Raw genomic sequence first — 27,048 nt, 5'->3', positions numbered from 1 at the left:
TTTTCCCTGCTTCCAGGATCTGTGCTTTTGCTAAACTGTTCAGAATGACAGCTTCATATTTAACGAGAGTAATATTGATCTTGTCAATTAACTTCCAGCAAGAAAACAAATGTTTAATTTTATTTTATTATATATTAATTATTTTGATATTTTATCTTGTACATAACAATCAGAATGGATGAAAAAGTTATCAGTGAGATTAATAACTTATATTTGGAACAATACACATTTGCAGTAAAACAATTTAAATCTTATTGTCAAAAAAAAAAAAAAAGATGAAGAATGCAGATTGCAATTAAATATATTTACTCAAGTAGTCTTAAGTACAATTTCCATTTTCTGCTAATTTATACTACCGCTCCACTATTCAGTAACTCTACATTATGTACAGTATTCAGTTTTGTACACCACAGTTTTATGGTGACAGAATTTTATTTTTCATGCCTTGAAAATTAAACAAACGCCTCAAGATTTCCTGTTTTGCCAGTCAATGATATCTGATTTTTTTTTTTTTTTTAAACTAAGCTTTTCTGTTTGTTAGTAGTAATTATGTTTAACATTTTCTTTTCAAATACTGCTTCACAACAGCCAGCTGTGCATAGTCAGGCTGAATAGCACCTGATTGGAACAACAAGTCAGGTTATCACCCTGACCAAACTACAGTCTGTTGCTCCTTGATCGCCTAAATAAAGATTTCTTTCCTAGTTTCTGATGATGGAATCCAGAATGAATAATACACAACCAAACATGGCAGCAGCGGTTCCAGAAGAAACCTGAAATTCCACTCCTCACCTGTACGCTTGAAAGCTGGCTGTATGCAGGTTGATCCTCATCCGTGAAGAACAGTTGTGGTGAGCTTGTATTCTTGTTCATCACAGTCGATACCAATAGTATCTTTTTGACTCAAAAATATCAAAAAATGTGGCAGACTGGATTATGGCTTTGAATAAGTTGGAGGATGCAAAAAAGGGGCAGATGAGGAGAATTTTGAAAGGTTATTGACAAACAGGGTGCAGCATCCTGGATGGGTCGGTGAGGCTGACAGAGCACAGAGGCAGGATATGCAGGATGGAGCTGAGGCAGTTTGAATAGATTATTAAAGCTTTTGACATGGAGTTGGACCAAGTCCCCAGTGTCCCAATTTTCTGACTCAGCAGACCCAAGTCTCCCTGACAGACCGTTGTGTGTAGATAACACAAATATTCTTAGTCTAGCAGGAAGTCATCAGTGACAAAGGTCTTCTACAGTTTTTCACTTCTCCATGGCACTTAGGCTTCAGCAAAACAGCAAACCACATGATAGCTGATCTCATGCAATGCACTTTCTTCTTATTTCCACTGCTTGAGACAAGAACTCAGTAAGGATATGATCTGTTTCTATTAACTTGTTTTTCCGGTTGCTGTGCTGAAATGTTTTTGAACTTGGACGCTTTTTTTAAGGCTCTATGGGAGTTTGTGTCAGAAGTGAAAGTTCTAAACTTATGAGGCTCATATGAACCAAAGTCGACCCCAGCCTGGGTGGAGTGAAAATCTGTTTTTGTGTGACATGTGCACAAATGGCCTGTTCAGCTTGCAGGGTGAAATGAAGATGTCATCCCCCCTCACAACAATAAATGTTTCATTTGGGCATTTAGCCTCTTAGCTCATAATCAGTAGTCTTTTGTGACCGTGTTAAACCATCTGACTCACTCTGTTGGCTCTTGTTGTACACTGCTCAGACTGTTGCAGCAGTGGCGACTAGGGGAGAAGTGAAAGCGTGTTGTTTGTATATGGTAATCACCTAATGTCTGGCCCTCTTGGAGCAACAGTATTTAATGCAAGCTTCAGTCTGACTTGGCTGTAAAGGTGATAACATTGCCCTGTAGAGAAAATTGAGACTCCCACTCTTGGCATTTTCTTGTATGGTGTGCATCTCATGTGTGACATGGGGGAAATTTGTCTCCATAATACATGATTTCAAAGAATATTTCCTTCAGTTCAGTACATCTCTGGAAATAAACTTAAACTTAAGATTAGCATAAGGACTGGCAGTAGGGGGAAATGACAATCCTGACTCCATCCAAAGGTGACATCCTGCCAGCACCTGTAAAGCTCACTAATTAACATGCTATGTTTTGCTTGGTTAACTTATACAAAACCTGTAAAAATGTCCAATTGCTTCCTCTTTATGCTAAGCTAAGTTAACCTGCTTCAGGGCTTCAGTGATTTTCTGTCACAACAATGCTCTTGAGGAGGGACACATGTATTTATGAGATAAAATTATCCTTAATTATCTCAGTCAGCTCAATCAGTGTGCTTTAATTTACAGAGCTGATGCTGGATGCAGTGAATCTTCACTTTAAACTCCGGCAATCTCTTCTTGCTCACTGTCATCTTTGAATTTTGCCGCTTTTTCTGCTGACAGACCTGTTTCCTCTTTTCTCAACAAACGCCTACTTCCTCCTTCTGTCTGTGTCTCTCAGAGCACTCTTGCCTTGCCGCTCTCTTGCCTGAGGCGAAGCGCTGCACTAACCATTGTGAAGTCTTTGTCTCCGGCTTGTGATGCTGATGCCACTTCACTTGCAGGCAGATACTAAACTTGCTTACAAAAAGAGCTGCTTTCTCTCTTCAGTTTAAACAGTTGTTTGCACAAGACACAGGTTGATTAGGAGAAGAAATACCAAGCCTGTTGGTTGTCAACTTTTCCGGGTGAGTCCTCACGTCTTCATAGTGGTTTTTTTTTTTTTTCTTCACTCTTTCTTCATGCTACACAGGATGCACTAGGCCTCAGGGTGTGGCTCAGTGCATTTCTGCCTCCTCTTCCCCTCCAGCGTGTCGCCAGTGGGCACGAACATTGCGGTCAGATGTTTGCAGTCTGGAGTAGGAAATGTCTTGCTACTGTACATGCTTGTTGGCCGATCCAAGATGGGACTCTGTGTGGGTTTTCCACATCTAACCAGAGAAGAATGGAAATGTCAAAGAACGGATGTGTTTTAAGACAGTTGAGCGTTGTGGCCTCATGGTTTGGGGGGATGGAAATGTGGTGTCAGTAGTTTTATGATTTTGGAATGGATAAATAAAGACCAGCTGATAAATCTGCTGTGCTGGAAAGTAGTTAGTTATTACTCAGTTCCTTCACAATACACATTCTGGATTAGCTGTGTCTTTGTAGGTCTAATTTTGCCTTGTATTTCCTTTTCCTCTAGCAAGTGTCTTCTTTTTTTTTTGACTCGTCTCTAAATGTTCCAATGTTTTGATTATCTGGGTTGCAGAATGCCATCCAAGTACCTCTAATTGTATCTGACTCACTTGTTTGCCTCAAATTGCTGGCTTGCTCTTCTCACAACACACTATTTTGGCTACGCTTGTACTTTGCTCAGCAATACATGCAAGCTCCATGCTTCGCACATTCTCCTGTGTGTGCAGATTTATGCATCTAAACACAGAGTAGATTCAGCTGTATACAGATGTGCAGAGTGCAAGTGCTCACAACCTCAGTGGGAGGTTGGTTGGCTGCTGTTAAGAACTGGCACGAGCTGCTAATAGCGACGTTTTTGACAGGATATCCTGGTTGCAGCAGTTTAGTGACACAAACCCTCCCAGTTTAGTGAGGACCGGAGTGGTTTTGTTACACAAACTTGCTGAAAGGGACGCCACCTGAAGCCCTCAGCGCTCTGTTGAAATGCTCGTCAGTCCAAAGTTTTGATGGATTCCAAACTAAATTCACAAAAAGAACAAGATAACTTCATTTGGTGGTGAGGAACTTCTTTAGTCTGAATATTTTCTTAGCATATTGTTTCTATATGCACTTCCTCCTTCGGCAGAATTTAGAAGCCATATTTCTAAACCCTGACCCTGCCTTCCCTCTTTTCCTTTTGTCTTCCTCCTTTTTTATTTGTAGCTGTTTTGTCAGGCCTTTGTCTTAGAGCTAGCAGCTTTTCCTGTGGGCAGGATATTGGTGTGTGTGTGTTGGGGAGTCACTGGGCACCACACACATTTTTAAGATTCTCAGTTTCATTGTAGATCACATTCTTTCTGTCATTTTTCTGTCTACTCTTGGGACCCCGGTGCATTTTTGCTTTTAATAATATTTTACATGAGTGATTCCCATTTAGAGATACCTACAGGCCAATGGCTGCTTCTGCAGGTGCCAGAAGGATAAGTGCAAAGATTGTGGAGTAGCTCAACTTGTTTGATAAAGTAGGATTTGCAATATGATAAAGAAAATATCAACAACTTGTAACATTTGAACAAAACTGCAATTCAGACTTGCAAAAAAATGTTTAGCAAACATTTGGACTGAAATAATCGATAAAGGGCTCAATAGATAAATAAGCATAAACAGATGGAATAGGTAGCTAAAATTAGCTGTTACATTGTTAAAATAGCTAAAAAATAGATAGCTTAAAGTCATAGAGAAATGGTTAAAAAAAGTGATGGAGAAATGGCAGTGATACTTTTACAAATACAAACTTAACCAAACCTAAACAAAGTCAGCTGTATGGAAAAAAAAATACTGTCCGCTGGTTTCCTCTGGTTTAACTTCTCATCTTGTGATGTGCAGGTGTCAGGGTGTGTCAGTAAACCATCACCTCATTTGATGGCTGTGGTTAAGTAAAAGCGCACCCTTTTGACCCCACCACACCCATGGCCAGAGGTGAAACTGGCAGGAACGCACTGCTTTTCAAACTGGCGTTAAGTTAAATGTGTATTTGTGTGTGTGAGTGTGCTTGTGTGTGTTTCAGACATGCACACAACTCTCCTCTAGGGTGTAACATGACCATCCTGTGGCCAGTGTGTGTGTAGGCGTGTGAAGGCGTCACGCTTGGAACAACAATAACTTGGTACTCTGCACCATGCCAGTGGCCTTTTGTCTCAGCTCTCAGATAAAAGATGGTGCTCTTTCACACACACACACACACACACACACACACACACAGGCCCCTGCAGCGAGGCGGGCCCTTTGTAGAGTCATAAAATGAAGAGCTAAAAGGCGTTCTTTTGAAATCCACCCAGCGCATAGGTTACAGACTCACCCACACACTGACACAGACACAGATGTCTGCATATATAAATGTCCACATCATAAGCGTGATCATTTACACTCTCCGACACTCGTTCATGACAGCCTTAGTAGCCAGATGTGGAAGTTTTTAGGAGGATTCATTTTGTACGAATAAGGTTTTGATTGACAGGAAGGCCTCATGCTCTTGCTCACTTCATGGTGTGTTAGTAAAAGTTTGTTTGTTTGTTTGTTTTTGTTAGCATGTTTGCTCTCTGAAATTTGATCATATGCTTTTGCTGTTTATGAGAGAAATGGATTAAAATGTTCTCAAAACCTTATTAATTACAGCTTGAAATTGGATATTTAATTGTTTAGAATGGTCAGAGTGAGTCAGGGTTTCCTAAGACTTCAGCTTGTTTGAAACAAGTCTTAAGCTTGGGCCAGATGACTGTGTGGTTAGCTGTAGGAGGCTGAGGTCACATAAAATTTAAGGTCATTTTCTGAAAAGTAAAAAAAAAATTAATATTTTCAGCGGGGCAGATATTGGACATGGCATTTGTAGATTTTAGGAAGAAAAGCAGCTGGAGATTAAAGACTCCATCCTTCAGTTCTGGTGGACTGGAGGACTCGCCACATAGCTCATAGTTTTGAAAAACAAATAATTATAGTTCTTTCATTATAGTTCAAGTTCTTTGATAATTGGTGACAATTATTTCTCTAAAGTTCACAATAAAATATTAAAAAAGGCAGATGAGTTCTTCAGTGTTTGAACTAAGAGAACATTCCAGGGATACTAGTGTTTAGTAGCTACAACCAAAGAAACTTGATTAGGACATCACATCCCTAGAAGATTCATCAACACTGGAAAGTGGAGATACATGAAAGCCTGGGAAAAGAAAGTGCTCGTAGTAAAGTTGATGTGACAGGAGAAGGGAGCGGGAGAGAGACATCAATCAAAATCATTTGTGGTCTGACACATACATGCATCACGAGTCAGAATTACTCAGTGGGAGCACTTGGGAGGTCTGAAGTGTGCTGCTCAGCATGCATCGGGCTGCTCAGACTGCTCCAAGTGTCGCTTAAATTCAATCCAAATCACCTTTTAAACCCTGACATAGCGTGGGAAAAGGAAGGATGACACTTTAGTAAGTGTGTTAACAGAGGCTGTTGTATGATTTTTAAAATCTGCGGTTCATAGTAGCAGAGCGCTGGCTGCTCACACTGATACTGTCTGGAGAAAAAACTGCTGCCTCCTGTTGTCTTCCACCATGAGGGTTCATACTAAAAGCTCCCAGAAGGAGCTGGCAGGAAAAGGGTCTGGTCTAATTAAACCATGCTCCCCTGGATATTCATCCCTTCAGTCTCATTTTACATGTCTCCTTTATCAGTGACTCCTGGCGGAGTTTTAATTAAACGTGTTAAAATTCCTCAAATACAGCAAATTGGTGTGTTCATTTTTTTCACCACACAATGCGGAGGTGTTTGAATCAAATTCTTTGAAAACTGTAACATGCGATCAGAAAGAGGTATGGAGGAATTCTTTAGCAGAGCTACATGTAGCGGCGCAACAAGTTTAACTACATTTCTCAGTAGCCCAGTGGTAACATCACTCTTCTGAATGAAGTGGCTCTTCAGTAGTGCAGCAGCCTTCACCCAAGCTACTTTTTTCTGAAGCATTTTTGAAGAATCAGATGCGGCCGAGCTTTCTCTTGCACTCTTAACTGCCAAGGATCAGTGACGCCACCAGCGTACACTTATGTGTATGTGTAGGTGACAGAAGCACTTTCATATGACGCTGACATTATCAATGCTGCAGGGGAGTACAGACACACGAGTCAGGATCTTTATTCTTTTGCTTTTTGGTTTTTTGGTTTTTTTTTTTGGTTTTGGAGCAGTTAGAGCATTGCTGACTAAACAACTGAACGTAGAACTTTGAGTAGCTTTGTAGTAAGCTACTTTTGCCATGTAGCTGCATTTCTCTGAGAGGTAGTGTCAGTATTGTGAAGCTTCATTTAATGCAGGGTAACTGGTAGCTTAGCTCAGCTGGCTACGTTTTCGTTCGCCCAACACTGACTGTGTTTCCTGTCGGTGTCTGCCTTCCTTTAATCCCCATTATGTTGCACTCCTTTCGTCCCCCTCTGCCTCCTCTTATTTTCACTCGCATTTCTCACCTTCATCTCTCCATCTCCTCTCTTTCTCTCTCCCTCCCCTCCTCCCTCTACAGACGATGTGACCCCCTCCCTCACATTACACATCATGAATTATTGAGGTGAAACCCAGCACTCCTCTGCTACCCAACAAATCACAGGCCTTCTCTCCAGCTCTGTTTCCTCTCCTCTTACCCACTGTCCCCTTTTTATTGATGGTTTTGTTCCCTTAATTCCGACCTCTGGCAGCAGATCAGATCACAGGTTTCTGAGGGTAACATGAGATTTAGGTTTTTTTCCACTCTTTTGGATCTAATCCAGAGGAATTTTGACCACCATAACCTAGTGAGACGTGCCTCTCTGGTTACGGCAGGTGGGCGAGTGCTTGAAGACAGATTAACTGCACAAATACACATTCACAGATTACAATAACGTTGCTGGAGTGGAGCCCAGTTAGACTAGAGGTTTGATGGTTTTGGCAGCATGCAACTGCATACAGTACATTAGTGCAATTACACCAATGGAAGAATTATAAATGTGTGTCGAATGGATGACAATCTGTTTAATATTTTTCAGTGCTTGATTTATGTTCTCTTCAGTCAAACTCTGCAAAATAATATGTTCTGAGGAGACTTGCCTGGAAATGGAGAAGAGATTGATGAAAGCATGAAAAGTTGGATGTGGTGGACAAAATGAATGTACAGAGGAAAAGAGGAGAGCAAGGAAAAAAGCCGAGTCAGATCCTCCAAACAAAATGACAGAGCCTTTTTAGCAAATAAAAAAGATGAAGTGAACTCTGTCCCGTTTGTCTGTTTAACCTTCTGGCAAAGTGAAAAATAAATGTACACTCACTCAGGCTCAACTAAACTAGGTTTGCAGCAAATCACCTGACATGATGAGCTCAGACAGCAGCCAGCTCAATAACAAGGTCCCATTTACGCTATAAGGAGGCTGCAAGGAGATGCCGGAGTGACAGAGTGGGATTTGATACACAGCCCCTGAGGTTATAGTAAACACTCATGATGGCTTGTAGAGAATATATGGTGACACACACACACAAACACACACCTGAGAAAAATCCTGGTGTGAAACGTTGTTTCTCAGAAATTGTTCCCCTGGAGCAGTGTGTGTCGATTGCAGGAAAAACACGTTGATCAAATGAGTGCTGGACCATTTGTAGCCCTGCTCATGGTGTGCTGGTGTGTTGAACCGCTGTGTCTCTCAATTACATTTGAGCCCATTTTCAAGGGATTTACTGTGGCTGTCAGCAACGAGATAGGTGTGTGTGTGTGTGTGTGTGTCTCCAATCAATAAGCCTCAAGGCCGTCCATCTCTGAGTCATCTGTAGTTCTCGGAAGATGATGACAAGGTGCTCGGAATACACACACACACACACACACACACACACACATGCACACACTCTTATTTACAAGAAAAGCAAAGCCAAATCCTCGGTCAGAGGATAGGCTTGTTTTTTAACTTCACACACAAACTTTCCATTTTCCGTTTTAAACTGTAATTCCTGTTTATTACATTGTGGGTCTTTATTTTTGGAACTTTGGTGAGTGCAATACTGTCATAACCAACAGAAATGGCCAAACTAATTTCTGAAATGTGGGCAGTCAGCAACATCCCTACAACAAAGTCTGACTGGGCAGGAAAAATAAGAAGTCAGACAGTCAGATAAACTACAAATGAACAGTAAACCGGATTATCTAGACCATTGTATGTAGAGGTAAAACATTAATTGGTAACAGTTCCATAGCAGTCCATCAGTTAGTTGTTGAGATATTGAAGTCTGGACCAAAGCTGGCTGACCGGCTGACAGGCTGACATTCGAATCCCTGGATCCATCCTGATTTTAGCATGGCTAAAAATTTTGACAGTGTCTCAAGAGTGGCGGCTTTATAGCTTTCCTTGACTGCCTTTTTGTGTCTTCAGTCACTGAAGGATAATCTCTGCACTGATGACTAACATGCTGTTGTTTCTAGGATATGAATGAATCACTCATTCACGCTCCCTTTGTGTATATACAGTAAGGCTCATCTTTTTGAGACCTCTTTACTCTAACATAGGATAAACAGGATGGTGCTGCTGATATTCTGAATTCTACTCTTTTAAGTGTAATGTGTGCAGGTGTGTGCTTACCCCAATGTTGTCAAGGCTTTCCCTCCATTTTGCTCTCTCTGCATCTCATTTGTCACCTTGCTTGTCCAAGAATGGGGACTAGAAAAAAGAAATTCTCTGCATAAGGTGACAGAGGGGCAAGGCAGAGGGGGAGGGAGGCAGAGAGATACACAGCTGCAAGGCAAAGTGTTTCAGAAAGTATTTAACATACGTTACGAAACCACTCTAATCTTCAATGAACATACACGCTCATATCTGAGTGGTAAAATTCAAAGCACAGGGGTGGAGTGAGTCATATTTGGGGAGTTGTGACAAACGTGACTTGAGTATGACACAAGCTTTGGAAAGAAAGATGCATCCGCATCTCGAGCTATTGATGCAGCGGCTGCCATGGCAACGGGCCCTTGAATAAAGGCTATGAGGATCATTATGGGGTGACTCACACACAACGCCAGGCCAGTATTATTACGTAAACTATCTTTAAATTAATACATGCTCATCAAACACACAGATACATGCTCACACAGTACTGTACAGAAACATGCAGACACACACATACACATTTCATCACTCGCTGATCTGCCTGTGGTCATCCACACATGCTCTGTATATCAACATTCACACTCTTCTGCTCAATAGTTTTCTCCCAGGAATTAATCCAAGCCAAGCTTTATGCATTATGGATTGAGATTAAATATGTAAACAGGCTTCTCCACCAGGAACTAGAATGATCCAAGCTTTCTAGACAGCTAGGAGGGTAAATTATTGATGCCTTCCTCAGTCGGTTCTGGGGATATCTATAGTACATCTTCTACTTGATAACTGCGCGTTGGTGGGTTTCTTTAGAGCCCCAGCAAGCATAGAGGAGTTGTTTTACCTGGTTTGGAGTGACTGTAATTTGGCAGTTTTTACCAACACAGGACTTCTGACTAGTTTATTTTAGAAAGCCACAGGGTTTCAGGTCAATCTGGCTGCCTGTTCCTCTGTCAGAGATTGTGCCCCCCCCCCCGTCCTCACAGGAGTCCTCTGCACAGGGACACAAGCCTGGGACGAGCCACCCTAGGATTACATGTTCAATATCTGAGTGTGTATGTGTGTTCGCTGGAAGGAGTGAATGTTGGCTTGCTTGTTGCCATGAACCCAGGGGCACACAGTGGGAAGTGCAGAATGAGACTGTTTATGTATTTCAAATGAGTTTTGACCAGTCAAAGATGGAGAACACAGCAGCTTTTATTTATGGTGTCTGTTAGTACTTCACGTCTGCAGCCCAAAGTGGCTTCCAAGTCAAGCAAATGTTCTCATCTCACCTTCTTACTCTGCTCCTTCTTGTCCTCTCTCTCACCGTTGCCTTTGCCTTCAGTTTTCACTTTCCCCTGAATTTACCCCCTTTTCCTTTCAAAGAAAGATTGAGTCAAGATAGAACAAACATGAACTGAAAAACCTCACTACCTGACAAAAATCCACAACTTAAACACCCCTTTAAGCCAGTGGAATTTGGCAGAGGGAGAAGCTCTGTGCTAGAAACTGCTGCTGAGTCCTACATGCTTACAGGCTGATGTGACTAAAGTGCTGCTACATCAGTGAAGTGAGGACACTTTGGTAAAAGAGAGATGGATCTGCTTTTCCTCTCAAACTCTTGCACTTTCATGAGTGTGAAAATGTCTAAGAGGAGTCACTGACTTCACCCTGGATGTCAGAGCAAGATGCAGCTGGGCCGTGTGTGTCTTTTTGCAGCGTTCAAATGACTGAACTGAGGAAAGGTCCCAGTGAAACAAAGTGGGTCTGTAAAATTAGTAACTTTTCGATTCACTCACCTGCTGTGACCTCATTAGCAGTTAAACTTTGATTTGAATTAAACTCCCGAGTGTATCCACCCCACGGCTCGTCCTTATGTTCCGTGCGTCAACAACTGCAAATTAAATTAGGCTACCACTGGAAAAACTCACAGCATAACTAAAAAAAAACTGTTTGTCTGCATTAGTTGGTTTAAGTGGGTGGTAGAAGTTCAGCTGTGTTTTTGAATCTGATTTTTAAGGAGTGGTATCTTCAGGCATTTGAGTTTTTAAGGTCAAACCCGACACAAACAGGGGAGTGTGTTCTAGCTGTGGGCTGGAGATGGCAGGTATTGCGTCTGGTTTCACAGTATCACAGTAGCACTGAATGTGGACCCTCATGCATTGCAGCTAGGCAACCTGACCTCAGATGGTTTTGGGGTATGATAGGCTAAGGCATTTAGCATATAGCGGTAAACTGATAGAAGTAGGTCAGTTGACTCATTTCCTCTAAACCTTATGTTGTGTCCATGTTGCCCTTGTTGATCTTTTCTCCCTAGTCATTAGTAGTATTCTTTATAGGAAGCTAATGTGGTGAAACATCATCTTATGTAGACCTAGTTCCTTATTAACATGCCCCATTTTCTGTCTTTTCTTCTTCTCTTTCTTATTCCCACCCACCTCTGTTTTCCTTCATCTCTTTCTCTCTGTCCTCTCCTCCCCTTCATTCTTGTCTTGCAGGTTTGGATGAGCTACCTCCAGTAGTACTGACAGAGGTGTGAGGCAGTGAGACCCACACCATCCATCACGGCCCTCTCCACCTCACCCCAGCCCAGCCCAGCACAGCCATGCCACCCCCGGCAGACATTGTCAAAGTGGCCATTGAGTGGCCGACGGCCTTCCCCAAGCTCATGGAGATAGACCAGGTAGGTGTCACACAAAACAGCACAAAAAATGACTTCTCTTGTTATCCAAGCACATTATTGCCCTTTAAATCCACAGAGACCATAATTTAGAAGACTAAATCTGTGTGAAACCTTGCAGCGTTAAACACCATGAACAGGGTGTATGTTTTGTCTGAACACACTAACATACAGTAATCTGCTGTTGTGTATACACCTAAAGTGGTTCAAGGGTGTGTGTGAATGCGTTTTTGCATTTTTCCTAACAATTACACTAAGGAACCTGAAGAAGTGACTTAATTAAAAAGGTTTAACATGTGACACAGCTTTGACACAACCTTAAAGAATCTTACCCCATAACAGTGACTTGACATAAAATTAGTCAGTACTAATACATTAGTACAACTGTTGCAACAAAGTTTAGTTTTATAAAATTATGATTTTTTTGTGATATCTGCTAGTCACTATCGGTACTGATCAATCAGATATGTGCAACACGGATCTGGAGTTCCTGGTTGGCAAAATACATGGATTAATTAAGCTTCTATAAAACCTTTTATCACTCTAAAGAATTTGCAATTCAGGTAGCAGGCTTCTCATTATAAGCTGGTCCTGACAGTCATTTTCACTGCTTGAAATGACACAGGCTCAAAATCATATGAGCTGGAGCCAATTTGTAATGGTTAAAATAAGATTTTTTTTTTTTTAGCTGTTATCTGATTAAGGATCTTTCTGCAAGCTGGTGTCTGCAGCTCATTTATGAGTGAAACTTACAATAAACTTTATGGTTCTGATCCTGCATCTCTGCAGTATTTGGAGCAAGCAGCTTGCATAAAAAATTGAGTTCTAAAAGTAAGCAGGCTACATCTGTTAATAAAATATAATGATACATATTACATTAGCAGTTCACATCTTCAGGTTCTCATTTAAATCTCTGGTTGATCTAAATTGAATCTTCGAGTTTTAGTTATTTATAACTTCACATACTTAGAAGTACTAAAATATAAACTTAGGTTAGAATCAATAAGGGACCTCATACTGGATTTGAATTTGATAGTAGCAAACCAACCTCAGTGCATCATTGCAGATCTCACTGGTTTGCATAATGATGTTGCTGTAAATCATGGTAAGTATTGCAGACTTTTTCAACAAAACTGATTAGTTTGATTTTTGGTCAAACTAATGCAGTTTCTAGAGTGAAAATCATTCTGCTGATTCCCTGATCAGAATGTGCCAGCACACGGCTCAAATATGAACCCACAAGTAAAGGCTGTACTATCCATCAGCGATCATCGGGGTTTAACAGACAGTGGATAACATGCTAATAAAATAATTAGTACAAACAAAGTGTCCCACGTGCATAGACGGGATGACATGTTTACTGTTACGTTGTTTGATTACACATATACAGTGTGTAATGTCGCCTGTTCTGCGTGTGAGTGTGTGTGACTCACAGATGGGCTAATGATTGTACAAGCTATGAATCACATTGAACAACAACAGTGAAAACGGGAGCCATGATTGCCCCACTCAATGGATGAACCACTGAATGAAATATTGAACTGTGAGTACGCTTGCTTCTGGGATCGTCTTGAGGTTCTTGAGGCATTGACATTTCGATTCAGCGACAGAGTTTTTGTGTTTAATGACCCCTTATCATCCAGGCTTTTGCAGTGTGAGTTGTAAATGTTTTTAGGTCTTTCTTTTATCTTTACTTCTTGAAAGCACCTCTCCTTCTTCTCCTCCTTCTCCCCTTCCTCCACCTTTTCTCCAATTCTCTTATCTCTCCTTGTCATCTTTCTCTTGTTCATTCTATCTGTTGCCTCCTCCTCCTTGTCCTTCTTTGCTTTCTCTCCTGTTCGTTCCCCCCCTCACTCCTCCTCCCTGTCTTTTGTTGTAACTGTGAAAACTTGCGCTGTGCCTCCTCCTTTCTTGTCTTCCACCACCAACCCCCACCTCTTCCTCCTCCCTCTGCATCTCCTCTGTACAATAGGCCCCGCAGCAGCATATGGCTGTCTGAGTCATGCAGTGGGGAGTGGGTTTCAGCTGCCTGCCGTTGTCATGAGACCCAGAGAATTTGTGTCTGTGTGTGTGTATTCTTTGTTTGTTTATGTGGGTTCAATTCCGCGTAAGTGAAATTGTGTGTGGGTGTGTTTGTGTGGTAACAGCATACTTGTTACTATTCATCCATATGTGTGCTTACATGTTGGCAGCTGTGTATGTGTGTATGCTTGTATCTATATGTGTCGGGATTCATGCTCGTATCTCTGATTTCTGACTATGTTTGCTTCTGTTTGTGTTTAGGTCCTGTGTGCATGCATGTGTGTGCCTGCATAAATCACTCTCCGATTGTCCAAATATTTTAAGTGCCCCGTAGGCACAAAAGTCAGACATTTTCATTGGAACGATAGGGAATTGGTGCAAGTTCAGACAGTTGTAGTAAGTGTTTGGTTGTTAAGCAGGAGGTCACAGTCGAGGGATTGCAGGTCAAATTTTAGTTTAGGAAATAAGCAGGAGAATTTAAGTCCAACTGAAGGGAAACAATCTGTGACGGTCTCCGGCAGTGTGGATGTTTTCTGGGTTATGATTTAGTAACTTTTTCAGTACATGATAGTCCAAGGCCGTTCTGTGACCAAAATGTAGCTTCTTTAAACGTGTTAACCTTTGTTCTTTTTTTCTTGACCAATTAGGAGCAATGAAAAACTGATATTAAAGCAAATTTTGAGATGTTATGGTGAACTTGTTGGCAGACATTTGCTTATTTACACATTAGCCTTCATTTGGGCTCATGATTGTGTCCACTTTCCTTTTAGCTCTGTTTTGTTCTCCACCGACTTCCTGAGGGAAATAGCTGTCTCTTGAGCTGCTAAATGCTCCAGTATGTGCACAGCTAGTTTTTAACTTTCTGTCTGCTGTTTGAGGTGGTGTACAGTGGGTTCATTAGAGCTTTCTCAATGACAAAAGCTGCCTGCTGACGCTGTGAGTGGCCGTGGTGAGAGCGCTGAGAGTTGATCAAAACTGTGAAGTTTCGGCCGAACAAAAACAACAATGAGCTAAAAGACTCAGTGAAGAGCTGTGTAGACCTTAGAGGAGCTGCAGAGTTTGATCATAATCATCTGTGGGTTCGACACTATGACTGCAAATGTATGAAGCCGTTTTCATTTGAGGAGTAAATTGTTTATATACTTCATAGTGTGAAGGATAATTACTCGTAACAAATTAGTTGTGTTACTGCTGCATTTGGATGTGATAGTTAAATCTAACAAAATGTGCAACAAGCCAGAAATAAAATTAATGAAATTATTTTTTTTTATGGCCTGTTGGGGAAATTGGAGTGCATACATAATGACTCTATAATAGCAGTGGAAAAGGGTACACTAAAATGTATCCTTATGTGTAATAATAGTTTCAAATATCTTTAATGAATGTTCAGACGATGTTGCCATCAGACATCAGTCCCAACTGCCGAAGTCAAGTTGTTGTATAACTCAGCGACCTGAGGAATACGGGGATTACTTGTACTTGTTATTCTCCCAGTTTGAACGCCGTGTCAGATAACAGGAGCTCAAGAGCTGACAGATGATGCAGCCTCACTAAACACCAGCTTTATTGAAATATGTTGAGTTTTATTAAACTGTAGATTAAAGGGTTACGACTCGTGTACCTGTTGTGACCCTTGTATAGTACTCCTTGCTGGTATCTAGTAGTACAGCACAGTGCAGTGGAACTTGTAGGAAGTGAGAGGAAGATGTGTTGGGAGTTCAGACAGGGAGATGTGATGGAGTAGAAGCAGAGCAGATAGGATGGCGGAGGTGGTGTAATTCCTTTATGACGAAAGCTTTGAATAAAGGAGCATATTTATGTGGCACCTCAGAGGCAATAAAGATAAAAGTTGCAGATGGAGGCAGCTGTAAGATGAGATCTGTGAAAGACATAACTAAGGAAGCACAAACTTAATTTATTTATTGATTCATTTGTAGATTTAAACCAAACAAATTGAAGCTGACCTCACAATTTGCAAATTTAAATGTATTAGCTTATTAATAATACAAAAATGGAAAAAAACTTTGATCGTGTATAAGAGAATGAATTGCTTCAAGCTATGGAAAGTGGTTTAATGTCTTTTGAAACCTTTGCAGTTTCTTTGATGATTGAGGATATTTTGCTCATACAAAAGCTACAGAAAACATACAATTCATACAATTCAATTCATCTCCATATTTTTGCATTTTTGTAAAGCATGTTTTGGATATTTCAGCCATATTATTTCATCAGAGAAGTATATTTTACATTATTTCTAAAAGACATGCATTTAATCAAAGACAAGGTTAAAAAAGGTCCTGAAAGTGCTGTTTGACTGTCATGCATGTCCTGTTGTAGACCTGAGCACTGTGTGTATGTGTGTATATATGTGTGTGTGTGTGTGTTCACTGTGGTATGGCAGCACACTTTAAGTCCCAGATAGCCTGAGGAGGACAGCAGCAGCGAGTGAGCATATATTACACTAATACTGACTGGCACTGTACACACACACTCCTTACATTCATCAACTCAACCCCCCCCCACCCCCCCCACCCCCCCCCACCCCCCCCCCCCCCGGCCCATATGTGTTTTGCTGGCTCTTCATATTCCCCAATTCCATTTTGTCTCTGTTCAACATCCACACTCCTGCTCTCTCTCCCTGTTATCATCCACTCTCCTCCACACTGTGTTTGCTGTTGTTTTGTCTTCATCTTATTCAATTTGCCTATTTCTCACTTCTGTTATCTTCTGCTCTCCCTTTTGTTCACATAACAGCCCACACTGTTCTTCTGTCACCTCTCTGTCTTTCTCTCGCTGTCATATATGCCCACCATTATCTTCTTTCTGTAAGTCCTCCATCACTACAGCGTGTGCTCTTTGAAGCAGCCTCTCCAGCTGCTCAGGGTAAATCCCAGTGAAGCAGCAATTCAGTAATATCATCCCCAATGCTCGATACGTTGTGACTCTATGGAGGTGCTCACCAGAGTGCTGTGTGTGTATTTTAGTTTGTAACTGTGTGCGCACATGCTGATGCCGGTGTGTTTTGAAAAGATTATGTCAGAGACCCTTAACCATCCTTCCAACTCTCTCTGCTCGTTGACAAGACTCTGGTTGAAATGTAACCTGCTCTCTTATATAACATATTCAGATCTTCTATGGGAGTAAAAGCAGTTATACTGTACTTTTAAAGGGATGCTGTTATAACTGAGCATCACACGCTCAGAGCTGGGGGTCTCACAAAACAGAGTGAGTGGTCACAGTTGGGGCAGAAGAGGTCAAGAAGAGACTTTTAGTCTCAGGTATGGGTCAAGCTCAAGAAAACTATAAGTAACAATAATGATATGTTAACCTTTTTCTCATTTAATGAAACTTGCCAAACTTCTTGTATTATAAGGAGCTTTGCCTGTATGATATATGGGTTATGCAAGTTTCTTGATTAGGCTAAGGCGATGTCTGATAAAAGATGAGAGATAATAACGTCTCGAGCCCATGCTGATATAACTCGGTCTACATCATCATTGTTGGTTTTTTTTTGTTAACTTTGGGAAGCTCAGAAGACATTCCACAGCTGTTGGGTATTCCTTGTAACAAGTGAACTGAACTTCATACATAAAATTGGTGGATTGCCCTTTTGGAAAAAAAAAAATCGCTTACAAATAAATGTCCTGTATTTGTTATTTCAGTATTCACATATGTATGTAACTTGTAAAACAGTTCAATGCAGTACTTTACTTACAGTACTTTATTAAAAGTACTTAGTAACTTTCCTCCATTGTTGAGCAGAATATCAAGACTGCTGATCTGGAAGCAGTTTCACGTGCAGTAATAGTAATGAATGAAATGGTACAACAGACTTGGACAGTGATCCCACATCAGCAGTCAGAGAGTTAAATGCAGGCTCATGAAGAGCAGCTTTGCATTGTGCCAGTCCTGTAATGTAAAGTAATTGCAGCTCACTGTGAGCTGACTGTTGTTTTAGGAACTCAAGCTCAAACTAAATGTAGTTTTGTCTTTCTCCACAGAAAAAGCCTCTCTCAGCCATCATTAAAGAAGTGTGTGAGGGGTAAGTCTGCAGTGGCTTTTTTAACATGTGTCTATGCACAAATGCTTGCTTTTGGATTTGAAAATAATTCCCCCAGGGCATCTTCCTGAAGCTCTCTCTCACATGCACTTAAATCTTATTAGCTGTAAGAAGTTTCCAACTTTTAATACCAATTATGTTTTTTTTTCTCTTTCTCCGTCGGCTTTTAGATGGTCCTTGGGGAACCATGAAAACTTCGCTCTGCAGATTGCTGACTCAACAAATTTCTACATCACAGAAAAGGTTTGCTTATCTACTTTGTCACTCCAGACAGCAGTGTGCAAGGTAAGAACATGTCCCACATGCTCACCAAATTCTGCTTTTATCTCGACAAATCTCCGCAGAATCGCAACGACATTAAGAACGGCTCGATCCTGCGCTTGACCACCTCTCCTGTGAGTTAAATGTTCTTATAAGAACACTCTGATCATTGTGGATGGACAGACAGAGCACTATTTAATGTCTCTCAAATAGATACAGTATGTACCTCTTTTTGCCTCCTGATATGAATGCATCATACTCCTCTTCCTCCTCCCTGTGTCTGCTCTAGTACCAGACTGCAGTCCATCTTCATGACCGGATCCAGTCGTCCAGTATGGATGCCAAGCTGGAGGCTCTGAAGGACCTTGCCAATGCATCGCGGGACATCACTTTCGCCCAAGAGTTCATCAACCTGGACGGCATCTCTCTGCTCACTCAGATGGTGGAGAGTGGGACTGAGTAAGTCAGCTGTCTTTTTTTGGAGTTTTTTTTCCTATCTTTTTTTGTTGTTTTGCAATTCCTCTGTCGCTGCTGTGTTTTCTTCCACTCAAACGATTTCTCATTCCCCTTTGTGAGGGGAATTTCACAGGGACGATGGGGAACTGTAGATAGATTTTCAGTTTTTTGAAGTCATAATGCTGTTTTATTTCACACCTTCCGTTCGTAGCTACAGAAGTTCTATGCCTATGTGTCTGTCCTGCGAGTTTTGAGAGTGTGGCACCAACACAGGTCTGAGGTCAGTGAGGATCCAGGGGGTCTTTGGAGTTGCACTGCGCATTCTGACTACTTAAGTTTAAAGCAGCTGAGTTACCGGCTCTCAGTTCAGTAATACTCCTCACTTCAATAAACTGGATTTGTAATTTTGGATCCGGTGTTAAAGCTGACCCTCTGTCGATGCCTTTTATGTGTGTTATTATAAGACCATGTTTTTGTTCATTATATTCTATACCTGAAGTAATCTTGTTTACACTCTTATATTCACCTTTTAACTTGCAATAATGACCGTGTTTGTCCTGTTCAGCGACTGAAAATAAAACTGCTGCTCTGCTATCATTTATAGCCACAGTAATGTGTTTATTTAACATGTTTTGGCTATCTTGCTGATGAAGCAAAGGATGTGAAGTGGAAATAATCAACAATATCTGAAAGCATAAAAAAGTTACAGGGTGAAAACACAAGTAGCCTCACCTCCTCCTAACCATTTGCAGTTCTTTCTGTCTCCATGTAGTATTTCTGTGGCTAAACAGATACATTTTTCAGGAGGTCTACACAACACTGTGACCCCATAACACACTCATCATGGTGTCATCCAACTGTGAAAAGAGGAGAACTGGCTTGTGAAGAACATGCCCAGGGGCTCCTGTTCGCTTTTGTTGACCGTGATAGTGATATTGCACACAACTGAGATGAGCGCTGCACTGGTGTTTGACTGCTCAGCACATCTGAAAACCCCCTGTGTGGAGGGCCGTGGAGACCGTCTGAAGGTTAAAGCGACATTTTTTTTTTTGCTAAGGTGGAAATTCTCACCCGTGATGCCAGTTTGTGTGTGTTTGCGTGCACCAGTAGCACACTGCGGGAGTGTAAGGCTCAAAACAGAGTAAAAACCGAGACCGAGAGAAAAGTTTGCACGGCAGGAGTGCAGATGCGCGCACGCACACACACACACAATCAAACATATAGTGCAGGGAGGGCAGCAGCAGCCAGCCGGGACTCTTGTTTTCTGCCTCATGCAACTCTCATTATTCATCCCTTTTACACAGCGAGAGAAAAATAGATTGAAGAATAGCTTGCTTGCATGAGGAGTTGGTTCAGACATAGTTATGTTGTAAATGCACACTCACACAAGGTGAAATATGTTCCTATAGGTCACAGTGAAATCCCCAACACTTTGATGCTTGTGACTATTTTGTATGTGCTGCAGGGTCAGATTCCAATCAGATAATTAGTGCCTTCCCGTGTATGAGACAGCAGCATCTCTAACATTACGCTCACTTTCATTATTCAGCTGGAAATCGCTGAGGCCTCTTCTCCTTCTTTGCATATACTGTTGAAATTAGCAAATATTTGACACCGTTTTATCTTACTGCAAGGGGCCATCACAGGAGCTCTAATGTTGACTTCTCTCTTCTTCTGGCTCTTTTATTAAGTATGTTTCTATGTGAATTACCATCGCATCCATTATTCAGTCCTGGAGAGTTTAAAAGTGGCCTCTGCATGTGTGTGTCAGAGAGACAGAGAGGTTGTGCTGCATTTCCATCTGAACAGAAGGAGCTTATGAAACACAGGCGCAGAAAGGTATCAGTGTCTGACACACGCACAAACACACTCACTCATTAGTGTTCCTGCCAACCAACTTGGTGAACTATAATTATTCAAGAGGCTCAGTGCTGGAGGCTCTCGAGGGCAGAACGGTGCTGTGATCTAATGCTTCTGTTAGAGATGTACTGTATTCATGTGGAAATCAGTTTGCTGCCTTTTGTTGCCCACACAAGCTCTCCTAGTCAAAGGTGGATAGCGCCCTCTATTGACCAAAACATCAACTAATTGTGAATGTGCTTGGACACAGCAGGTGTTCAGCATGTGCAGTGCAACTTCAAGCAGATTATTCCAAGGTGTTATTGCTTTCAAAAGCGATAGGAAAATAGATTTGAGATATCATTTTAAAGGGACAGTGTTCACAAGTTAACAAAAGCAAATTAGTTTTAGTTGCATTTGCCCAGGTTTTGAGACATCTTTCCCCGAGAGTTCGTTTGCTACCCCAAATTAGTGTTTGTTTGGAAAATTAGCTTAAAAATATCAGCAGAAGCGTACTTGTTATTGGCTGTCAAGCTGTCTTTCTTCTAGAGAAATAGTCCATGTAAAACACGGTGTTCTGTGGGCTGTACAGAGTAACAGGGATGCTGAATCTGAAAAGATGTTTGAGTTACTATATGGACAAAAGTATTGTCACCTGACCATTACACCAGAGACTTTGCATTCTCAATACATTTGCAGTTTTAACAGCTTCCACTCTTGTGGGGAGGCACACTCCAAGCATGTCTTTATGGACCTTACTTTGTGCACTCGGGCACAGTCATGCTGCAATAGAAAAGGGCCTTCACCAAACTGTTGCCACAAAGTTGGAGGCATAGCATTGTCCAAAATGTCTTGTGCTTCACAGTAAGTAAGGGGCCTGATAAACAGCCCCATAGCACACCTGAATTCATTAATACTTTTGTCTATATAGTGTTTTTCCAAGGCATTATTCAGCTAAACATTTTGGGGGTTTTTTTGTTTCTTCATTTGTGTGTAATTTAATTGCTGTGGCATTTCATTTATAGTACATCATGTTATGCAGGAGAAACAGAGTAGTTTTGTTGTCATTTTGGTACATACTGTGTACCTGTCTCTCAATACATTAGCAATACATTGGATTTTGCTTCATCTTTTCATGTTAAAGTGTTGTTTGAGCTTTTCTGTGCAATCTCTATTCCAGCTTGCTGTGTGACAGTAAGATTGGCAGCTTTTTCAGCTTTCTGCTTGGCATGCTTTTAATGTTTAAAGGCGTGCACTGTAAGTCCAATGTTTGAAAGTGTATGTTGAATGAAATATTGACATTTTGTTGTTTGTGTCTGTATTCATACAGTAGGAATATCATTTTCATAATGTGTAATGGATCGGATTTGCTTGGAGTCTCTCCTTTCAGGGACATTTAAGCGTTAACTAATCCCCAGATTGAGATGTGTGTTGGTCCCTACTCTGTGCTGGCTAAAACTGAAAGGTCTGGTTGTTTGTTTCCCACATGTGACACCAAAGTTTCTCAAATCTTTGCAGGCGCTATCAGAAACTACAGAAGATAATGAAGCCCTGGTAAGCCCCTCCCCTTTCCCCCGGCCGGTTAACGTCATTGGCTCTGTGCTCTTCCTAACCTGCAGGCCGAGTCTGCATGATTAAGACTCTGGCCCCAGTGTCCTATGGCAAATTATATATTTTTATGTATAACACAGCCACTTAGAGATTTCCATTCTGAAATCAGTGTCTCACTTTAATTTGTATGCATGTGGTTTTGGGTGGCAGACTCAAATAATTCTTCAGCACAGGCTGAAAGAAGGCCAAGATTTGTGTCTAATTACCTTATGAAATCTTTTGAGACCAAATTAAATGATTAATACAGCTGCATGTATTATTCTAATAGAAGTAATTGCATACCCTGAATAAAATCTTGGTTTTCTTTACAAAATGGTGCTGCTCAGGGTGAAGGGATTGTCTCTGGGCTCACTGTGAGACAGCTACTTTTCTTACTTTCTCTTCAACAGTATTAGACAGTAGCCTCTATCACTACAGGAGCATCATCCTTCTGTCAACAGGGTTTCCTTAACTCTGTCTGCCTTGAATAATCCTTCCTCTAATGTCAGTATACTACTATTTCATGTGGCATTGTGTAGCTAACTAGTATAGTATGGCATCTAATTGCCCGGTAACATCTACAAAAGCCTTTTGGTCCTTAAGCTGTGGGATACTAATTGCCCATTTGACTGTTCACTAATCACCTACCATGCAGCAATACTGACCCATGATGCTTTCTGTTGATCCCCTGTCTGTGCAGGAATTTATGGGTCCTGAAAGCCTTTATCTTCAGTTTCTTACCAATTTGATTTTGTTTGCTGAACTTTATTATGAGCACCACTTTATTATGTCCAAGCAATCTCTGTGAAAACCTAATAGTTATTCAGCATTACATAAAAATATAGATTTTTTATTTATCTTTTTTTTTTTGTCTAGGTCAGCACCAAATATTTTTGGTTTGTATGTTTTCACATCATCTTGATGCCGTGTAATGCGAGTAGAACAGTAAAAACAAGCTGGACAAACAATAACCTCAGTGCTCAGTGGTACTGCAGTGCTAATTTTAGGCAGTAGAGGTCAGTATGGTAAAATCCATGATTGAAGATACGTAAAACAGGTGAAATCCTAATGGCAGAAATAACCTCATACTCTGTTTTGCAGGGAGTTATGCGCAGGTTAAATCTAAAGTTCCCATTAAGCACTTCAGCAGTGATATGTCTTGGATATAACAGCTGTTAAGTGTATTTCCTGCTTTGGTCTCCTGTGACTCTTGCAAAGTGGTTTATTCCTCCTGATATTTGTGTAGCTGCATGACATCACTCTATTATACATTCTTCTGGTCCTCATTGAAAACCGCACTGTGCTGCCTAGCTCCTGCTGGCCTTCTGACAGCCACTGCTGGTTCTTAAAAGGCCTATCTGTCTGTGCTGCATCGCAAACCTCTGTCGCATTTCTTCCTCTGCCCCTGTCTTTCTCTAGCAAGCCTGGCTGTAGCATTGAACTCAGACTCCTCTGTTCCTTCTCCTGTTCTCTTCTACCTTTCTCTCTGTCTCTGCTGACCACTCATTCCCTGTTATGTTCTGAGCCATCTGGGCTTTGCAGCTATACACTGGTCCAAGCCATCTGCCGGAGAGCAGTTTCCTATGGTGTGTGTATGTGTCTGTGTGTGTGTGTTTGTGTGTGTGTGCGTGTGTGTGTTGTTTTGTAGTTTTGGCGACCTGCTGTCCTTCACTCTGACAGCCTTCGTGGAGCTGATGGACCACGGCATCGTTTCCTGGGACACTTTCTCTGTGGCCTTCATCAAGAAGGTCAGTCAAGAAAATGTCTCATTTAACCTGGAATTCAAGAGGGACTTTAATGTTGCTACTGTGACACGTTATACTTTCAGGAAAAGTTTTGAGTTAAGAGCCACTTCATGGCTTTGAGAGCCTCCGTGAAGGTTGGAAGCTATTTTCTCTCTTGATACAGTCATAAAGCCAATTAGTTGCATTTCATAATACCTTAAAATAGTTTGATGATGATGTTTTTGTGTAATAAAATCCGCTAACTAATACAGTTCACTGCTTTGCAAATTGTACTCGGGTCAGGAGAACATACATGAACATATCAAAAGGAAATAATCCAAAAAGATCAGTAGTCCAGCCACTTTACAGGATGTGTAAATATGTTACCATTGTGATGTGAAAGAGTATAACAAACGATAGACAAATCTGCATTTCTAAGTGTTGGTTGCTACCCCTCCCACCTGATATCGTTGAACTAAAATGTATGCTGTGTTAAACAACAATTCATCCCAACTGGGTCTTCTGCTCTGTCCCTCCTGCAGATTGCCAGTTATGTGAACAAGTCGGCTATGGACACAGCAGTGCTGCAGCGGTCCCTGGCCATCCTGGAGTCCATGGTGCTCAACAGCCAGGATCTTTACCACAAGGTGGCGCAAGAGATCACCATTGGACAGCTCATCCCACATCTTCAGGGGTAAGTGATTCAGTAAAGCGCATCTGTAAGTGTTAATTATGCTGATTCATTTTTAAGACGATTAGTTTCTCTTACACTGTGATAAATGCATTTTAAACAACACAGGCAGGCAACCATCAACTTATTATTTCGATAGCTGATAATCTTGCTTGTGCTGTTTTCCAATTGCAGGACTGATCAGGACATTCAGACCTACACTATTGCTGTCATCAATGCTCTTTTCCTCAAAGCTCCCGAGGAGAAGAGACAGGTGAGGCTGCAGTGTGCGCACCGAGCACTTTTACGCATCATTTTTACGATTCCTTGAGCTTTACATCGCACTTTTACACGTTATCACATCAGTGTTTCTCTACTGTAACAGTATACTTTGTGATTATTTTTATGTCCGGGATATGTGTTTATAGCCAACCACATCTCTAATATAGTGTAAATTTAGTAGAACAGTAATGATTTAAACAAATATAAAAGTCTCTTTCCCGACTTGTCTTTCTCTCAGAAGTGCCGTTGTGTGCTCAGCCATCCTTTCATTTCTTCGCTCATCTCTCTTTTCTCCCTCTCTCTCACCTATGTCAGGCTTTGCCCTGTAGCTAATCACATGATCTGTGGTATCAGCACCGTGGGGTCCAGCAATGTGCTGTGACATTAATAACGAATGATGCTTACCCACATTTTTTTTCTCCTATTCAGCATATATGCTATGCAGAAACAAGCTGCACCACACAGATTGCTGTACACTGAGATGTTGCAGTGCTTCTTTTACTGAGACCAGATTCATGCAGTTTTGTGGCAGCAACTTTATTGGGTTGTTCTAGGTGATAAGTGAACAATGTCCTCCTGTCTCAGGCGCAGGCACATGTGGTAATATAAGTTTATAGCAGGCAGATTTATTTCTGCAGGGAGACCGTTTTTATAATGTGACGTTATGGGATGGCACCTGCTCATCATATCAGGATCTTTTATATGCAGATTGATCACAGATGACACGTTGTAAAACATGCAAGAGACTAATGACAGCTTTTTGGTTCTCAGTGTGCCGTGTGAGTCTTAAAAGAGGCGTGACTGTCTGCGTGTGTGTGTGTGTGTTTTGAGGATCATCAATAAAGCCTTATTATGATTTCACCCTCCGAGTCTATGGATTTTTATAACCTCCTCTCCAACTCTTCTTTTTATTTTTCAACATTCGCTCACTCACCCTCTCTGTCTCTCTGTCTCTGACTTTGTTTCCTCACTGCACACGACATGGTAGTTTGATGAGCACATTGTGGACATCCTAAATTGTCCCCTGACAGTAAGTGCACCCCTTGATCAGCACACTTTGTAGTTTGCACTGTAGAAGACATTAGTTAGTGCATCTAGTACCCCTTTTTAAGATTAAATTCTTTTTTTCTTTTTTTGGGATGGCTTTCTCTTTTTTTTTTTTCACGGCCTGTCACTGCTTACTTTGCAGTAAGTCATGGCAGTTTTTGTTTAGTTTTCCCCGCCTTCATTGCTCATTATAACGTAGAGGACCCCCCCAAGAAAAACTTTATTTTGTTGTGTCTCATCGTTATCTTTCTCACTCTCTCTTTCTGCTCTTTCTAAATTCTCTCTCTCTCTCTCTCTCTCTCTCTCTCTCTCTCTCTCTTTCTACCTGTTTCTCCATCCGTTTCCTTTTCCCTCTGCAGGAGATGGCCCATATTCTTGCCCAGAAACAGCTGCGCTCCATCATACTCAGTGTAAGTCTGCCCGTCGCCTCATCACTTCTCCGTCCGCCGCTGTCTCCTCTTCTCTCTCCGTCTTTGTCTCTCTTTATATCTGTTCGGGGTTATGCCTCTGCACCAGGGTGATATCAGAAAGGAAAATGACACCTGCCACTTGTGCTGCTGTCTCTTGTCACTGGTTATTATCTACTGTACTCACTTTCTCACACCTGTTCCCATTTTCATCTGCTCCCTTGTGTTAAATCTGATTTCCCTCTCCTGTTCCCTCATAATCTAATCCTCCTCATTCACTCCCAAATCCTCTTCTTCTCCTTTGTTATCTCCTAGTGTCTTTTTCAAAAATCCCTGCCTCATCTTTCTGGGACCTATGCTTGTTCTCTCTCCATCACATCAAACTCCTCCACTCCCACCCCTGACTTACTCTCATTTCTGCCCCTCTTCCACACCATGTAGAATGTGATCCGGAGCCCCACACCCATCAACGATGAGATGGCCCACCAGCTGTACGTGCTGCAGGTGCTCACCTTCAACCTGCTGGAGGACCGCATGATGACCAAGATGGATCCCCAGGACCAGGTGGGGCTGTTAATGATGCAGACAGGAATGGGTGGCAAAGGGAGTAGTGGCTGAATGAAGGGATGGTGAAATGTGTAGATGCCAAAAAGAGAAAAGTGGAGACATCATGAACACAGATATGTTCAAGTTGTAGCATTTTATCACAGACATATCTTACAGGAATTCATATACAAA

At 41.5% G+C, this 27,048-nt stretch overlaps 1 protein-coding gene across 5 annotated transcripts in view; it reads left to right on the top strand.

Moving 5' to 3' along the window:
- Positions 1-27,048, top strand: part of elmo1 (engulfment and cell motility 1 (ced-12 homolog, C. elegans)) — a 95,489-nt gene that overhangs the window by 19,613 nt on the left and 48,828 nt on the right. Inside the window, exons 1-12 of one of the 5 annotated variants that reach the window (XM_046416681.1) lie at positions 715-851; positions 11,771-11,955; positions 17,976-18,016; positions 18,205-18,277; positions 18,379-18,429; positions 18,585-18,754; positions 22,109-22,144; positions 23,829-23,928; positions 24,447-24,598; positions 24,770-24,848; positions 26,263-26,313; positions 26,752-26,874. In XM_046416681.1, the coding sequence (XP_046272637.1) occupies positions 11,878-11,955; positions 17,976-18,016; positions 18,205-18,277; positions 18,379-18,429; positions 18,585-18,754; positions 22,109-22,144; positions 23,829-23,928; positions 24,447-24,598; positions 24,770-24,848; positions 26,263-26,313; positions 26,752-26,874 (954 nt within the window). In that variant the 5' untranslated portion in view covers positions 715-851; positions 11,771-11,877. Of the gene's footprint in view, positions 1-714; positions 852-2,447; positions 2,688-3,254; positions 3,734-11,770; positions 11,956-17,975; positions 18,017-18,204; positions 18,278-18,378; positions 18,430-18,584; positions 18,755-22,108; positions 22,145-23,828; positions 23,929-24,446; positions 24,599-24,769; positions 24,849-26,262; positions 26,314-26,751; positions 26,875-27,048 lie in introns of those variants that run through there. The other 4 variants (XM_046416678.1, XM_046416680.1, XM_046416679.1 and 1 more) reach the window with 4 other exon arrangements.

The sequence above is a fragment of the Scatophagus argus genome, chromosome 17, assembly GCF_020382885.2.
Source record: "Scatophagus argus isolate fScaArg1 chromosome 17, fScaArg1.pri, whole genome shotgun sequence".
In the NCBI taxonomy this organism is placed as follows: Eukaryota; Metazoa; Chordata; class Actinopteri; family Scatophagidae; genus Scatophagus; species Scatophagus argus.
This window is presented reverse-complemented; position numbering and strand designations above follow the sequence as displayed.